This window comes from Aphanomyces astaci, assembly GCF_000520075.1.
Source record: "Aphanomyces astaci strain APO3 unplaced genomic scaffold supercont1.51, whole genome shotgun sequence".
In the NCBI taxonomy this organism is placed as follows: Eukaryota; Oomycota; class Saprolegniomycetes; order Saprolegniales; family Verrucalvaceae; genus Aphanomyces; species Aphanomyces astaci.
The window spans coordinates 235,966-252,991 of NW_009798314.1; the positions used below are offsets into that span (position 1 = coordinate 235,966).

At 50.8% G+C, this 17,026-nt stretch overlaps 7 protein-coding genes across 9 annotated transcripts; 3 read left to right on the forward strand and 4 right to left on the reverse strand.

The window, feature by feature from the left end:
• Positions 1-1,227: 1,227 nt before the first annotated feature.
• On the reverse strand, positions 1,228-1,886 carry H257_13835 (hypothetical protein). Its single transcript, XM_009841508.1, has one exon. It carries the CDS (start codon positions 1,862-1,864, stop codon positions 1,292-1,294), a length of 573 nt encoding a protein of 190 aa, XP_009839810.1. The 5' UTR covers positions 1,865-1,886; the 3' UTR covers positions 1,228-1,291.
• A 559-nt stretch (positions 1,887-2,445) lies between these two features.
• Positions 2,446-3,164, forward strand: H257_13836 (hypothetical protein). Its single transcript, XM_009841509.1, has one exon. It carries the CDS (start codon positions 2,457-2,459, stop codon positions 3,123-3,125), a length of 669 nt encoding a protein of 222 aa, XP_009839811.1. The 5' UTR covers positions 2,446-2,456; the 3' UTR covers positions 3,126-3,164.
• Positions 3,165-3,694: 530 nt separating this feature from the next.
• On the reverse strand, positions 3,695-4,432 carry H257_13837 (signal peptidase I). Its single transcript, XM_009841510.1, has one exon. It carries the CDS (start codon positions 4,366-4,368, stop codon positions 3,871-3,873), a length of 498 nt encoding a protein of 165 aa, XP_009839812.1. The 5' UTR covers positions 4,369-4,432; the 3' UTR covers positions 3,695-3,870.
• Positions 4,433-4,903: 471 nt separating this feature from the next.
• H257_13838 (hypothetical protein) lies at positions 4,904-6,773 on the forward strand. Its single transcript, XM_009841511.1, has 2 exons — positions 4,904-5,639; positions 5,704-6,773. Exons 1-2 carry the CDS (start codon positions 4,918-4,920, stop codon positions 6,719-6,721), a joined length of 1,740 nt encoding a protein of 579 aa, XP_009839813.1. The 5' UTR covers positions 4,904-4,917; the 3' UTR covers positions 6,722-6,773.
• Positions 6,774-6,936: 163 nt separating this feature from the next.
• H257_13839 (hypothetical protein) lies at positions 6,937-8,866 on the reverse strand (the record flags this gene model as incomplete). The annotated part of the gene is made up of 1 exon (XM_009841512.1): positions 6,937-8,866. One exon carries the CDS (start codon positions 8,864-8,866, stop codon positions 6,974-6,976), a length of 1,893 nt encoding a protein of 630 aa, XP_009839814.1. The 3' UTR covers positions 6,937-6,973.
• A 518-nt stretch (positions 8,867-9,384) lies between these two features.
• On the reverse strand, positions 9,385-12,150 carry H257_13840 (hypothetical protein). The gene is made up of 3 exons (XM_009841513.1): positions 11,536-12,150; positions 11,177-11,475; positions 9,385-10,401 (listed from the first exon to the last, which is right to left on the reverse strand). Exons 1-3 carry the CDS (start codon positions 12,122-12,124, stop codon positions 9,457-9,459), a joined length of 1,833 nt encoding a protein of 610 aa, XP_009839815.1. The 5' UTR covers positions 12,125-12,150; the 3' UTR covers positions 9,385-9,456.
• A 173-nt stretch (positions 12,151-12,323) lies between these two features.
• On the forward strand, positions 12,324-15,835 carry H257_13841 (hypothetical protein). Of its 3 annotated transcripts, none has more exons than XM_009841514.1 (6): positions 12,324-12,599; positions 12,661-12,865; positions 12,942-13,013; positions 13,071-13,277; positions 13,587-15,104; positions 15,161-15,835. In XM_009841514.1, the coding sequence occupies exons 1-6, from the start codon at positions 12,343-12,345 to the stop codon at positions 15,188-15,190; spliced, it is 2,289 nt and encodes a 762-aa protein (XP_009839816.1). In that variant the 5' UTR covers positions 12,324-12,342; the 3' UTR covers positions 15,191-15,835. The 3 variants fall into 3 exon arrangements, with proteins under 3 accessions (XP_009839816.1, XP_009839818.1, XP_009839817.1); XM_009841516.1 differs by having other exon boundaries at positions 15,362-15,835; XM_009841515.1 differs by having other exon boundaries at positions 13,587-15,835.
• The last annotated feature ends 1,191 nt before the right edge of the window (positions 15,836-17,026 follow it).

Consider the following 17,026-nt stretch of genomic DNA (forward strand, 5'->3'; position numbering starts at 1 on the left):
ATACTAGTAGATCGTTTTGCCAAACGTAAATAATTAGGGATGAATAAAAATACACATGCACTATACAAATATCAAAATAAAGATGTTCAAACGAATAATAATATGTAACTGTTGCGCATATGTACACGCCGTTTGTTTCCGTGGAAGTGGCATATTCAGTTCCTGGTTGACTCGCACGTGACAACTTGAATAAAGATGCATATACCGGTATATCCCCTCGACAAACAATGGCACACCACGATTTGAAGGGGTCAAGGGCCCTTAATTCTTCATAGTGATTTGTTTGTATCCCGCATCTCCCAGTGAATACTTCGAAGTACAGAACATTGAAGTCTATATATTTTTACTTGAACAAAGTCCAGTATACTGTTGCCCCTATCCTTCAACGTTTCGCCCATACTTCAACTCCCACCAAATTTTTTTGAATCTGTCGCGCGCAGAGCTCATTTTTCGATATATTTACCTCAAGGTACGCACGCACCCACGATGGACACGCGGAGGCCATGGACAACATGGGCGTTGGTATGTGACGTCACAGCAAGGATGCGGCATGTGTCGTTTGACGACTATTTCTATATTGAATTGACTTTTGATTGCGTTATTTCCATTTTCATCGGGCACACGACACAATTCATCAGGCACATGGGCAATTGCTTGGGCACACGACCAAATATACCGGGCATTCGTCCAACTTTACTGCAAAAATGTGTAGTATATACAGTATCATGGACGATGCAGAAGATCCAATCATTTAAAGAATTGGTGTGGACTGTCGTGTGGTTGAAGTACATAAATTTAATACAAGTGTCTATGTTGCCCCAAATTTGGACTTTTGTGCTGATTCGCCAAAACTATGGATCGATTCGTTGTACTGACTTTTGTATTTATTAATAAACATCGTACTAATTTCATTCACACCCTAATTGGTCTACTTGATTCGTGTTGTGGGTTTTGATTGGTCGTATATCGATTGTCAGGCGATTTTTGGTGCTGCTCATTTGATTGAGCATCCCACTCCAATTTGAATCGACTTGACAGTAAAAGTATACTAACTACTACAGTGCGTAGTATATGCCAGCCAGTGAGCCACTGCTACTTTTGTCTTCTCTATGGTTGCCGCTCTAGCCATTGTATTCTATCGACGAGCCACCCTACAATGTACTACAGTACAGTAGTAGTAAGCTTACTACTGTAGGTAGTATCACCACTACGACACTATGACACATCGTCAAAATCGTCGTTATTACACTGTAACGGCGCCGTAGTACATATAACACTGTGGTTAATTGGATTAACTCGTAGACACGGTGGGAAGGCACTGCGAATAGTACACGTTGAACGCTTTGCATGCAAACGTGGCGTTGTGGCAACAGTTGGAAAAGCGCTGCGTGCGGCTCTGACCGCCACATTGACCCCAGTCTTCGCTGCATACCTTGACGGCCTCATCCGTGGGATGGGGAATCGTCGTAGGATCAATGCTAGTGGTACTGGGGACCGGTGGAAGGCTCGAAGAATGAGGTGGCGACGTGGTAGAGATGGTCGAAGGGAACACGCAGCCCAGCACACCTGAGGGAATAGCTTTACATTCAGCGTCCACTGGTGCGATACACTCCGCGGTGCTTCCATCACCACGGAAGTAGCTTTTGAGTGTTGGTAGGCAATCTGCGGATGCGACGTCGCCTTGCTTCGGGCACGCTCCGACGGTTCCGCCGCAGATAGTGGCCGTGTCGATGCAGTACGTGGCATCTCCCACGACGCTCACGGATGTGCACGTTGCCGCCTGGTTGCGGAGGTGGACATGGTCAGTCGCCGCCACGACTACGCACAGCGCGGCGCCAACAGCTACCCACAGTTGTCGCAGCATTTTTCAAGAGGAATTATGGCCCTAGCAGGTTGAAATTTGTGAATGGGCCAATCAGTAAAGTATATTGTTATAATTTTAACCAATCCATGGGTAGTACGAGCCGAGCCATTTGCTTGCCCTCTCTTAGTAGCAAGTGGACATTCCAGTTCACATCTGGTATGCACCAACCTTGCCCTCGCAGCATGAGGTGAATAATTGTGCTTACCAATGCGCCAAGCTTACAAAAGGGTGATTTAGAGGCCCCTAGCGCTTGCTACAAGGCGTAGCCATCGTCTCATGCTCAGACTGTCGACACACAGTCTGTTGCAAAGGTGACACACACAAGTCGTCCATGCACGCACATCACCGTTGCTTGCATGAAGCTCTAGGTATTGGTACATGCAGATAGCCAATCTACCGATAGGCTACGATACGTATAGTACCTGCCTGGCTGCCGCGCGTCGTTGGCATGCAAATTCGGAGTGTAGGAACGCACATGCTTGCATTTCATTGGCTATAATAATTCGTTGCACATGGTACTTCCTGCATCTGATTGGCAGAGAAGTTCCAGCCGGTGTCATACATGACAAGAATTTCCGTGTGAGCCAGCAACATGGTCGGCTCATTCCCGTTCTCACCGCTGGCATCACCACATTCCATGACAATGTTCGCGCTTGTAGTCCTTGCGGTCGCTTTCGTCTGTGTCGCGACTTCCTCCTCGTCCATTCAGGCCAATGCATACGCATCTCCCGTCCAGCGTGCGCTCGATGTGCCAGTCGCGATGGCCAACGACGTTGCTCGACTCACAACACTCCTCGCGACTCTATCGCAGCTCCCGTCGGCATCCGAGCAAGATCGCGCGATCCAAGATGCCAGACCAGTCTTCATCCGCGTAGACAAGGACAAACTTATGCAGCTGCTCAAGGACGTGCCAGAAGCCGTGAAGGACCGTGTCGTGGTGGCATCCCTTCAAGCCAACGATCCATCCTCGACGTCCTCCCACGATCATGGCTTTGTGGCGGCCATTTCACCGTACTTTGGAAGTGGCATGATCCTCGGTCTCATCGTGCTAGTCCTCGCGCTAGTCTTCCGCGCATTCAACCCATACCGCGCGCTCGCCTCCGATGCCGCGATCATCGCTCATGTGATGGACAAACTGCAAGACGAAGACCGCCACGGCTCGTCCCAGGACGCGACGCCCGATGCGTCCACCCCCACGTCGACCTCTGCATGTCTCGGCAAACCCCTGCCCATGCCCACAACTTCCATTGCTGTCGTCTAACGGTCGATGGGTATTTGTTCCAACTTAACTTATACAAATATATATATATATATATATAAACTTCAAAGTAAGACTGTAATATCCAAGAAAAATGATCCTATACAGTAACGTTAGTACTGTAGCACTACTAGGAGCGGTGGAGGTGCTTAATAACATAACGTTACTACTATTAATACGTAGTACTACAGTACATAGTATTAGTACTACTAATAGTACTACATGTTATAATACCCCTCCAACCCCGAAACCCCTCATTGCATCGTAGGTTCTCGGTACAAAGATAGAAATATAGAATTGGCCAAATCATTCGTTAGGCTTGAGAAACCTGCTTTGCTCGTGTTAATACCTAGAAGTACGTAGTACAGTAGAGCTGCAAGTCGCTATTGTTGTGTTTAAACTGGAGCATGAATCGACACAACCAAATGTACACAAGAATCGGAACAAGGATATATTTAGCCAATCAAATTGCAGGAAACCACCATCAACATCGAATTAGTGTGTGACTTCAACTAGTGTGATACCAATCATCGATCATTTGGTGATTCAGCACAAGGGTCCAAATTTTGCATCAATGATACTATTATTATATATAATTCATTGGGCGTATTTGCAAATATTTGGTAGCAAGGTAACCCAGTGGTACTGAATACTGTACGTCAGACATATTCGTGGAGCTATGGCGATAACCACGGTGGTCTTGTATAAAAATGTCATTCTCGGAAGTCTATATGGGAATATGGAAAGGTTACAGCACTCGATTCGGCGGCAACGCGTTTGGAATCTTCGCCACGTGCGACGGCGGCCACAAGATGGCCACAACGCGGGCTTCGATGAGGGCCATGGGCACACTGCCGAACTCGTTGCTGTCTTCGCTCACGTCTTCGTTGTCTCCTTCGACCCAGCACTTGCCTGGCGGCACCACAACGCGCTTCCCGTTGCGACCTTCGACCCAATCGCCTTCCAGTGCAATCAAACGCTTCGTGAGGAGTTCACCAGGGTCCGTGGGAGATTTGAGCACCACGACATCACCACGTACGAGGCGATGGAGCATTTGGACGGAGAACTTGTCGAGAAGCACTGTGTCCCCCTTGGTGGTCGTGGCGTAATCGCGGTTCAACGTAGGCTGCATCGACTTGCCTTGCACGCGTCCCCAGCTCAACCCAACCGCATTGAATGCTATGGCCACTGGCAGCCACCCCAGCGTCAGCTGAGTCACCCGCAGCCACGGGAAGGGTTTGGACATGCTTCGATGACAGAAGTACTCCACGAATTGTTACTTATTGAAACTTCGATATACTATATACGCTGCAAATGTATATATAAGAGGTGAGGGCTAATTACTGCATAAATGCATACTGAGGAGGGGTTAATTGTGAACTTCGATTTCTATTTATAGGCCTGATTTACCTTACTAATAAACGCGTTATATTCAACACTCCATTTCGAAAACCAATGTGGTTATGCACTATGAACGTGGTGGACGATATGTGCTACTAGTATACACTGAGCATTAATTACTATGTGGCATTCGAATGGGACCATATATAGAACTACTAGTACATTGAAGTTGGTATTATACATGTAGTACTGTAGTTTCAACGGCTGGGTAAAACGTACTAAAACGTTAAACGTGCTCATGAGCATCAATAAAACGCGTTTGCGACCGTTCATTCGTTCGATGTTGTTTTCGAAACGAACAACTTGGCGCGACGGTTCACGAGCCAATCACAAGCGAGGACGTCGGTTTGTGGAGTCGCTTGGCGATGGATGATGGTTCATTTCCACATTTGGGATGAAGCCTACGTCGTTTCTGGTTGGTCTCGCCGCGCTGGTTGGCCTCGCTTCCGCCGAGTGTCCTGGCGGGTGCTCAGGCAACGGCGTGTGCGGGCCTCGCGACATGTGCTACTGCTTCAAGAACTACGCCGGCAACGACTGTGCACAACGCGTGTGTCCGTTTGGGTTTGCCCACATCGACACGCCCAAGGGCGACTTGAACATGGACCGCGACCAAAAGACCACGGGGTGGATCCTCGATCAGTCTCAAGTGTACCCGTACAAGACGTACGAGTGGTTCAACCCCGACGCCAAGACAGACGAAGCGCACTTTTACATGGAGTGCTCCAACATGGGCATCTGTGACCGCGCCACGGGCATCTGCGGCTGCTTCCCCGGCTTCGAAGGCTCTGCCTGCCAGCGAGCGCAGTGCGCCAACAACTGCAACGGCCGCGGCGTGTGTAAGTCGATCAGCGAAATCGCCGCCACTGCCGACGCCAATGGCAAGGTGACGGGCAACCCTGGCGGCCAAGTCGCGACCAAATACAACTTGTGGGATGCCAACGTCGGCCACTCGTGTGTGTGCGACCCGTGGTTCACTGGCGGCGACTGCTCCCGCCGCAACTGCAAGGTCGGCGTCGATCCGCTGTACATGGCCGCGGGGTTCCCCGTCCTGGAAACGTTTATCATTTACACGGGGATTGTGCCAGCGTCGACGCATTTGGACCCGGTCAACTCTTGGTATGTCAAATGATTCTGCGACACATTTCAACAGCTCTGTCTCATGATTCTAATTTGGGGGTAGGTATCGCCTTCGAGTGTTTGACAATTATGGCGCGGGGTACCTCACGGATCGCATACCGATCTACGCAACGGCGGACGGAGCCAAGGCCGTGGAAGCGATTGAGAATGCCTTTTTGAATATCCCGAACGACGTGTTTTCGTCCATCGATTGCGAACTCGTGGGTACGGCCGGGACGTTGGGCCAGGGGGTGGAGACGGCGGCGGTGGCGAGCGAAGAAGGCACGGTGGTCGTGTGTCAGTACATTGATAACCCCGGCGACATGCGGTTGCCGGAAGTGGCCGACTCGCGCTTCGCCATCACGGGCAACGTCGTCCAGACCACCGCCACCCGCGCGTTCGTCGCGGCCGGCGACCGCCGAGGGGAGAACCGCGAGTGGATCACGACGCCGTCAGTGTTTGCCTTTGACGACACGACGTCGTCCACGACGGTCCTGTTGATCAAGCCGGCGGACCCGACTACGACGCCCGCGTCCGTGGCGCCGATCAACACCAACTCGCTCATTAAGATCCGCGACCGCCACCTCCTCGTGGCCTCTGTCCAGACGACCGTGTCCATCACGGTGCTGTGGCCGTACACTGGGGCCGCGTTCGCCGACTACTCGGCCATCTTTTACTCGACGTCACTCACGGTTGCAGCGGACGCGACCGCCAAGATTGTCGCGTGGGCAGTGGGTTCCGACACGTTTGAAATCGACGTCGACCCCACGACGTTGGCGCCGGGCAGTCGCATCTTCTACCACAACGTGCACTACTTTGTGCGGTCGATTTCCCTCACCACCACGCCCAAAACCGTCACGGTGGACCGCAAGTTCAACGGCCAAGCCGCAGACGGCACGGCCGTTTCTTCTGCCACGGACGACCTCTTCATCGTGTCGACGCCCAACCCGGCCACGGGCTTCTTTGACTACGTGTCCGAGTGCTCCGGGCGCGGCATGTGCTCTCGCGATACTGGCATCTGCGCCTGCTTCAAGGGGTACACGGACGACAACTGCAACAACCAAAACATTTTGGCGTTCTAGACAGTCGTGCCTCTATTGTATACATAAACAACCGTGTCGTTTGGTTATTGCACCGCGTGTGGATCACCACGAACTGGCCAATGGCATCACTTGCAGCCAAATAGACTTTTGTGATTGGCTAAATTTTGTAACGGACAGCCCCCTGATTCGCTGAGATCAACCATTGATGTTACTTTTGGATATGCTAGCAACTCAATGATCCAAGTGCAATGCAGTAGGAAAGGTCAAAGTATACAGTACATTGGGTTTGCATTAGCCACAACATTCGCCTCTAGAGTAAACAAATGTTCTGGTGGCGTCTAGTTTGACGGTGCTCTTTGCCGATAAAAACGCATTGTGCTGGATCGTGCCATGCACTCGGGGCGGTCGGCGTCGCCGCAGCACCGGCACGATGGCGCGGATAAGGTCGTAGATGCCCAGGACAAAATGCTCCATCGCGTGGTTTTCTTCTCGGGCGTTGGTGTTCATGGACATGACGGCCGCGCTGTGCACGGACGTGTATCCCATCAGGACGAGGGTGCTGGGCTTGCAGTACAGCTTGTCTTTGCCGATGGGAATCGCATTCCGTTTGTCCAAGCTCAAGCACGTGATCCACCGCGGCACCCCCACAGACTGGAGAAACGAATTGTGCGCTGTCCACGCAGTGTCAAGGCGGCAGTCCCACCCATTGGACGACGCGGCACTGATGACGGAGACGACCCAGGAAATGCCCAAGCACATCGCAATGTCGGGCAGGAGTTTGTAGATCACGGGCGTTGTGCCGTCTAGGCCGTAAGCGCCGGCGTTCATAGTCACCGAGTGCACTTGAATGCCCAAGAGGGGATGCGCGTCTGCCCAGAACGCGAAAAACTCGACAAACCCTCGATCTTTGGCCATTTGCAGCCCCAAAAACAGGGCTAAGTTGGTGTTGACGAACACGGGCGCAGAGTACGCCAGCGGTCGATGTCGCCACGCCACTGGACAAGGAACATGCTGAACACAGGTAAGGACGCCCATCCAGCTCCACGCAAAGAGGCTGGACACCATGATGAGCGACAAGTCCCACGGCCCGTTGCCAGCCACGAGATGGAGGTACCGCAGCACGTCAGCGTAGAGCGGAGAGAACATCATGGCCCACACCAAAAACACAAGCAGGAGCTTGCGCCGCTCGAGCGCCGAAAACAGGTCATAGGTCAAGACTGGGCGGTCTTTCAGCAAACCAGAGAGCCCTTCGAGAGTGATGATGCCGTCATTGGCCAGTAAACAGAGCGCCGCGAGTGCAATGGCAATTTGAAACACTAGCAGTTCCTTGTAATTGGATGCTTTGTGCTGCGTATCCCAGGCAAACGTGCCCACAAATCGATTTCTCGACCCCACACTCCACCCGCTTTGAGTGGACACGACAGACGAAATGTCAATGTACTCGGCAACACTGATCATTTCCATGAGGTACCGCTGGTTGAGGCTGTTTAGCGTGGTGCGGTAGTTGGGCTGCCGGCGGTGAGCCATTGACGTCACGCCGTCGGTGCTCACCAACGTCTTGACCATCGGTGCAAAGGCCATCGCGACCGTGCCGTCCGACAAGGCAAGCTCGGTCATGTTGTGAGTTTGTTTCATGCCAGAAAACGAACTCAATAGGTACGCGCCGTCGGGGTAGGTGGCAGTGGTCGCTGTTTCCAGCAACGCCATGCCGAGAATCACTTGCTCGCCTACAGGGAGACACTGCGGAAAGCCGAATTCCCCCACTAGCATAGCCACCCTCACCCATTCCCGCCGCGTGCCGATCACACATGTCGTCACAAACGCTGCTACTGTCGCGGATGGCACTTGGATGTCGGCCGCGAGTTGCCGACCGATCGAGTGCCACGCCTCGGGCGATAACGTGAAGGCCACCTCCTCTGCCGAGCACGACGACGCGACAAACCCGTCCGGCGAGAGGCGACACGTTTGGTTGTACGGCTTCCAGTCGGTGCTTGTTTGGAAGTACGGTGACGCGAGGCGACTGAAGAACATACCCTTGGCCAGCAACACGACCACTGTCAAGCCCGTGAGCAGGATAAGGAAAATGGCGAGGAGGTTGCTAATCACTCGCCACCACTTGCGCCCATGGGCCCACGTCCACTTGCGGCGCTTCGGCTCTGTCGCATACACGCGCGGGGGTGGCATTCAAATGTTACACTAACGCTTGGTCTGGCTAATTATAACTCATGTCTTCTTACACATCGTGTGTGCGTTGTTGTTGAACTCGTCCACCAATGAAAGCCTCGTCCGTTTCAAAACTCGACAAATCAAATGCGTAGAATCAAAACCTCCGGTGGTTTCAAATACAGTACTACTATACTACTGGTATGCCTGACCAAGTAACGATATGCGGATCCACATAACTAGTTACTAGTCTTACTCCGATATCCACATACTACGTAACGTTAGTATGGTATTGTCATATCGATTCGAAACTAGAACCCTCAGCAGAAACGAATGTCTTACTTCTGAAGTACTATTAATATATGAGAATGGATTAAAGAACCGCCTAAGCCAATCAAATCACGCTCGGGTGAATTTCTGCCAATCCAAACGTTTGACTCGACCCAGTCCCTCCGCATTGGACAAAACCATAAACATACGGTTCTTTGTCTAATACTTAAATTGGATAAAATAAATGGATTCGAAAATGCAAACGTTATTTGGCGACATGATTCACACGTCCAAATTCATTGGGGTGAAACATGCACAATACTCTGATATAAAGTTTAGATTTACGTGTGGTTGCTAATGTTACACAAGTGCATCGACAGATACAACGTCCCCATGACCAGTGAATGGAGAACCACAAGGTACACCAGCAGCCCCATCCTTGTAAACGGATGGCTGAGGATGAGCCTCGCACTGACCAGCATGATCTTGTCCAGGGGGTTTAGCTGGGCCACCCGCGCCGCACTTTCCATTTGCTTGAACTGGTCGAACGGGTTCATTCGGGCTTCGTACAAGCTCGACGAGTGTTTGCCAGTCTCGAGGTCTCCCCTCTGGTTGGAGCTACTACTAACATATCGCATCTTTTGCACCAAGTCGACATTTTCCACTTCCAATTGCCGCAGCCGGGTACTCGCGGCTTGCGCTGCGGCCACCGCCCGGTGCCACTCTGCCTCGACATGTTTCAGCTTGTCCTTGGCTCGATCGCGTTGCTGCCGAACGATTGCAACCAACTTAGCATCTTTATCGCGGTTGCTGCTCCCCAGCACGTCGCCCAGAATCGACGACGGCATGTCCTTTCGAGTGGTCGTATCCAGCGCCTCGTCCAGCGCCGACTCGAGCTGCGCAATCACACTAACATGGCGGCTCACGGTGGCGGCGTTGGCTAGCTCCAGCTGCTTGACCGTGCTCTCATGCACGTGTTTTTGAGCCACTAGCTGGGCTTGCAGGTCCGAAATCATCGCATTTAAGCCCTTGTCGGTCGAATATGACGCTTCCACCGACGTGAGACCCGCCACTTGCTGGTGTGCCTGCAGAGCCTGCTCGTAGGCGGCGACGGTCGGCCGGTCACTCAACTCGGTCACTTGACACTGTAACGCTGTCACTTGGGCGGTCCAGTGACTGGTTTGACCGGCCATAGTGTCCTGCAGACGGAGAATCTCTCGCTCGTGTTGGGCGATCACTGCATCTTTTTGCGCTATTTCCAGCTCCCACTGCATCGTCGACACCGCCTACACATCGTTTAAAAACGATGAGCTAATGTACTTGTACATATATATATATATATATATAGGTTATGTAGGCAAGAAGCATCAATGTATAGAGCGTGTGCATGAAAATAATATATATATCATACATACTGTACATATAGTTCACATTATGAAAGGATGGTCCAATATATCATTGCACAGAACTGTAAATATGTACTTCAAAGTATGTTATTTTGGCAAGAATCCTCAATATATAGCCTGTGGACGGGTAACATATATATATATATATTACGCATAATGAAAAGGATGGTCCAATATAGTTGTACAGTGCATGAATATATATATGAATATTACGTGAATACTTTATTAACAAGCATCAATCCAAAGCCTGTGAACGTAAATAATACAGTATAACATATACTCTTTAGTAATAATAATATATATATACGACGCAAATATCTTTCTTATACCAGAGTCCTACATACACAAAATACCACACCACACCCCAACGAGTATATGTCGAAATAATAATACTACTACTACTAATAAATAATAATAATAAATAATAATAATAATAAACAATAATAATAATAATAATAAAGGCAATAGACGACGTACAGTGTTCTGTTGATAGGCAAGGTTACTGGGGCTATTTGAATCGGACGTCACTGGAATAATAATAATAATAAATAATAATAATAATAAATAATAAATAATAAATAATAATAATAAATAATAATAATAATAATAAATAATAATAAATAATAAATAATAATAAAGGCAATAGACGACGTACAGTGTTCTGTTGATAGGCAAGGTTACTGGAGCTATTTGTATCGGACGTCAGTGGATGGCGATTCCGTCGCAGTTGGTCCTTGAGCCGTTGGTTTTCTAACTCGACCCCATGGAACCGAGACAGGTCCGTGAGCAGACTTTGCGTCTCGCTGGCATGGACGGCGTGGACGTGGTCGGCATGTTGCTTGGCGCGGAAGAGCTCCGATCGCATGAGGTCCAACTGCGCCAGCGCATCGTCCCTGGCTTCCCGCGCTTGATGGAGGCACTTGTCGGCTTGGGCTGCGTGCAAGGCCATATCCGCTATGACAAGAGATTTCACGCTGCTCTACAACATGGAAGGACGACGGAAAAAGTTTCTACCTTCGCGGAGACGTAGGGTGTTTTCCAGGTCGCTGCATTGCGCGTGGACCTTGTCCTCGACGTGACGCTCCATGTTGTCCTCCATGGCCGCCAGCTTGGCTTCGAGGTTGCGGATCGTAATGTCTTGGTTCTTCAACGACGCGAACTCGGATTCGTAGGATGCGAGTTCGCGACGTAACTTGGCCACGAGATCAATGGATTGCGTCTTGTCGGTCGAGGAAGGAGCGGGGGAGGTGGACTCAAGAAGGAGCGCCGCGTCGAGCGCCGGAACCGGATCGGGGGCTTCGTACAACGCCTTGTACAGTGCAAAGAACGAGTTGTCGCTGTACTTGGCGCGCTTCGTCAGTGTGTCGATCTCTTCCTGGTACGCCTTGAGCAGCGACGGCATCGCGGCAACTTTGTCCGTGTCGACTAACTTGCGGAACTTCTTGGTGTGTTCGGCCAGTGCCTTGCGAGACTTTAGGCTGTGCTCCTTCTGTTCCTGCATGGACACGCCTTGCGCATCTAGCATGACGCGCTTGCTGTCCAGGTCGAAGCCCTTCCAGTACTGCGTCACGGTCAAGACGAGGGCACGGGTGCTGGAATCCATCGCCGGGTCTCCAGATTTGTCAGGAGTGAGAATGATCCTGTGTATATTTATATTCTCTGGCTTTATTTAGAATGAAAACGTACACTTGCTTGTTGTATGTCGAATCAATGAATGTCACTTTTCGTCGATTATATTATCTTTCAGATCACATGTAAATAGTGTGAGATTCGACACGTATATAGTGTGGAAGAGTGAAAAGGCACGTTTTTTTCTTGGAAATGGCGCTGGTACAAGGTGTGTGGGAGCAGTGGAGGCCAGATGCGACTGTCACCTGCGTCGCCGCGTCATGTCGCTATGTCTGTGTGGCACTCGAATACGCCGACTGTGTCGTGCTGAAGCTATGGCGCACGTCAAGCTCCCCAACCACGGCACACCACTTCACTCCTCAGACAAGTCGCGAACTGACCGGACATGCCGATCGCGTCGGCTGCGCTGCCTTCCAGGGCGATCTCCTCTGCACAGCGTCCTCTGACTGGTACAAACTTAAGCACGTGTTCCATCCATAGTCCCACCTTCATTGACATGATGGTATGCAGCATTCTGGTGTGGCACATCTCGGTAGCCGGCGGCGGGTTGACCGCGACGCGGCACATGCTGGTGTCGTCCCCGCGGTGTTGTGTGAACGTCGTCGAGTTCGACGCAAGCGGGGGGCTCGTGGCGCTAGCGTACCACAACCAGGTCGAAGTGGTCACAGTCCAGTCCAAAGCCGTGTACATCACGCTCGAAGGCCACCTCGCCAAGGTAACATCTCTCTCTCCCCTATCTCTCCGCATATATAATCTACCTCTTCACACCTTCACACAGCCTTCTTTGCTAGATCACCGCCATTCAGTTTGATCCCCAGCAGCCGCACGTTCTCGTCACGGGCTCGGAAGACCGCACGTTCAAGGTGCATATCTGTTTTTGTGTCCGAGACAGTGCTATATATATATATTGCATGGAGTAGGTATGGGATTTGGCGGAGCAGTGTCTGCGGTACCAGTCGGCGGTGCTGTCAGCTCATTCGATCCTCGCAGTAGCGATCCATCCTACCACAAGCGACATCTGCATCGGGTTTGCCGACGGCACAGTGCGCATTTACCATCACTTTGCCACGGAATTAGCGGCGTTGGCTATCGGAGCGCACATTCACAAGCTGGAACAGCATCACCACGTAAGCCAGAAAGGGAGTATTTTCGTCCTTTTACCCAAAATTTGGCTGACTTTTGTGCTGATTATTGGCCAAATCTATCATCGATCGATTGTACAGTTCGTCCAGAGTCACACTAATTTCAGTCACATACTACTACTAGTTCAATGTTGAAATCGATTTGATTGGCTACCTCCGATGAGCTCACAATTATTAGCCAATCAAAACCTTCTCAATGCAATTCAACAACCAATCAGATCGATTGCACCCTATTTGTATCAAATCGACACCACTAACTGTTAATAACTTGTATGAATCGGTCGTTACTCGTAGGTCATAGCGTTCGTGGATGCGACGCTCGCGGCAACGCAAAACGTCGTGAGCTCGTTGCCGCCGTGGGCGCGCAGCCAGAATGCGACCGCGAGCGCCATGGCGAGGCACTTGCTGGCTGCGTCGAGTAGTCGGAATTTATTGCCGCCAGAGCTGGACGCCAAGTCGACGCCTGTGGTCGAAGTGGCGTGCACAATCTTAAGCTTACATTACGTCGTGTTAGCTGCTGAGCTAGAGCTACAGTCCGTCTTGCCAGCGTCACGACAAGTGCTTCTAGTTGGCACGACCAACCACGTCATGTGTGTCGATGCGCTGTCGTATCAACTGACGACCGTCCATTCATTCCAAGCTCACGCGCCTGTGGTGGTGGGAATGGCAGCTAGCGTAGCCATGACAACAGCAGCAGCACCGTCGTCGTCGTTTCCCAGCCCAGTGGAAGATGACCCGGGACTGATAAACATGTGGATCAGTAGCGCCTTCCAGCCATGTATCACTCGGCTACAAGTCACCGCCAATTCAAAGGCGGCCGCGTTCAATATGACCGAGCCAGATGGTTCCAACTACAGCTCCATCAGCAGAAACAACCAATCGGAATCTCTGTCGATGGTGCCGCAAACATCCCCCCCCAAGACTTCTATTTTGTGCCTCTCCCCACTACTACTACAGCTACAGGATGTCTCGAAGCACTCTAAAGTCCAGGGGGATCACCCCGTGACATTTCACAGTCGGATCAAATCGAGTGGATATGGCTCCTCCTCACAACAACGAAAGCCATCGTCGAAATTCGCCGCCTGCGTCAAGACTTCATCTAGGACTAAAAACATCCACATCGCTTCAAAGTCTTCATCTTTCCCGTCGTATCCTATGGACAGTCACCGCTTGACCCGGCTAGATAGCTCCAAGACCCGGCTCAAGTGGCACCAAGGATGTATTAACCACGTCGCATACACCGCGGATGGAACTAGTTTAGCATCTGCCGGCAACGACCGATTGGCTCAAGTTACGTCGGCCGGTACGTTGAAGAAGCCCGACTTGTTGGTCGGCCACGAGCATCATGTCAAGACTGTGCGGTGGAGCCTCTCTGGACGGTACCTAGTCACAGCGTCCACCGATAAGACGGCTCGCGTGTGGGGGGTGCCCTGTGACGTGGCGTCTCTCACGCTTCCTTCCACAAGTGGAAGCGATATCTGCGACGCTGCGTTCTATTACATGGACAAGTTTGTGGTCGTGGCGATGGGCAATAAAGTGAACGTGTTTCAGTACGTTGTCGACGACAAGCATGCGCAGCACGTCAACACGTCCGACATTGCCAGGCTCGAGAACCACAGCAGAGCCAAAAAGGTCGCCGCATACCACTTGGACGCGGTCAAAGCTATTACCTCTGTCACATGTGCCAACGCCACCTTGTCGCATTTGCTTGTCGTGGCTGCGTCCGACAAGAGCATCCGCATCATCGACGTGAGCGTGGGCAAGACGGCGCGGGTGATCCAGGCAGCACATGCCACCCGCGCGCCGCACACGGTACGTCGTTATATGTGACACTGTGTGATGGGCTTTTTCACGAGAATGATGTACAGTTGAAATCGTATGGCCATGAAAGGCGTTGACCACGTTCTGGTCGTTCTCAAGATGGGCTAACTTGTTGGATGTGACACTGTGTGATGGTCTTTGTAAAGGAACGCGAATGATCTACTAGTTTATACGGTCGCCCTCTATATTTAGGCTACACTTGTGTTCACTCTGTATCGTTAGAATATGGAGTGTGTTTATGGGTCTAGGTGGTGATCCCGCAAGCCTCTGCCTACGTCAGCCATTCGCCAGACGTGTCCAACCTGGTGCTGTCCGCCGCCTGCGACAACGCGATGCATCTGTGGGACATTCGCGCCGATAATTGCGTACTTCGGTTCGGCGAACATGCCAACCGAGTGCACGCGGTGGGCTGTGCGTTCAGTCCATGTCTGCGATACGTGGCGGCGGGCTCCGAGGACAAAGTCACGCACTTGTACGACCTCCGCACGGGTCGGACGCTCGACAAGCTGCACGGACACACGGACGTGGTCACGGCGGTGGCCTTCCATCCAGTCAAGCCGTGGCTCTGCACCGCCGCCGCGGACGGCAGCGTTCGTTTTTATGGCCCCGCAAACGACTAAATTAAACGATAAACCACGATAGATTGATTGCCTAGGTACTGTTCGTCGTGTTGATCTAACTCACTATAAATGCCAAATAACTCTGACCAAGAATAATCCCATGTGAAGTGACAAGACCCCTTGGCTGTTCATTCCATCGAGTAGTAGTACATGCTACGTGAACGTACTACGCAATAAATCAGGAGATGGCGTGGTTATCTATGATATGACACTTACGTTCATCGCTGTACGATTGCTCTCCAGCGCATGTCCTCGCTGTGTGTGATTAGAGAATTGCAGATACCTTCAATTTGCACTTTTGAAATGTGCAATAGTGAGGGAGTTGTATGAATGACTACATACCCCAGGAAGTGTAACGTAAAACAGGAACCACACTTGAAAAGATGGTGCTACAATTCACTAGGAGATGCGGGAACTGGCGAAAACTCATCATAACACGAAGTTATGGAAGGCCAAAATCGAGGCATTCATGGTTGGCAAAAGCAAAGTCTGGAGTTTCCTCGCAGTCATCCAACTTGTTGGAGAGGGACATTGGCTGTTGTACTGACACGTTTTATATCTGCATGTGCGATGCTCATAATACAGAATTCGTAAGGTGAAACAGTAGGTTTTAGTAGGCTCGCAAGGTGAGCTGCCTTACGAATTCCATAAATCGATCTGAAATAGTTCAAATTTTATTGAATGAAGCTTCATCTTTGTATGGAATAATTTAAATTCCTCTAAACGCATCTTTTTGATGAATTCGTAAGGCAGGCTGCCTTACCAAATTTCTGTCCAATTATATGATAGAAAGGTGAAAATAACTGGCCAATAATAGGATCGTTCTATTCTCTTTGCTACATTGCTAGCTGTAGCTTGTGAGCTACAGTACTACCGGTAGAATGCGATCCCTTGCTCCTATCCGCACGCTTGAGCCTGGGCGATGGTCATGCAGTATGACTTGGTCCTCGTCTTGTCGCAGCATAGGTAGTGGTTGTTCTTGGCGTAGTGGGCGCTCTGGTGGAAGTGCTGGGCTCGGGTGCCGTCGCACATGCCCCCGACCTTGGTCGACTTATTAGTTTTGCATCTTGGCATAAACCACGTAATCACATGGGCCAAGCTCGTCAACTACTGGTACTGTAAATAGGTCGTTTACAGCAATTTACTCGTTGATCCTGAAACCCCGAAACGTCGCGGGCAAACGACTTGATTTGGTCAAATTTTTGGTGACTATGCCCCGATGATATGATTCTTACTGACGGTAGTTTTACCCATCACTTCCTCATTTTGACTTGGAAGGACCTTGGGTGTTGG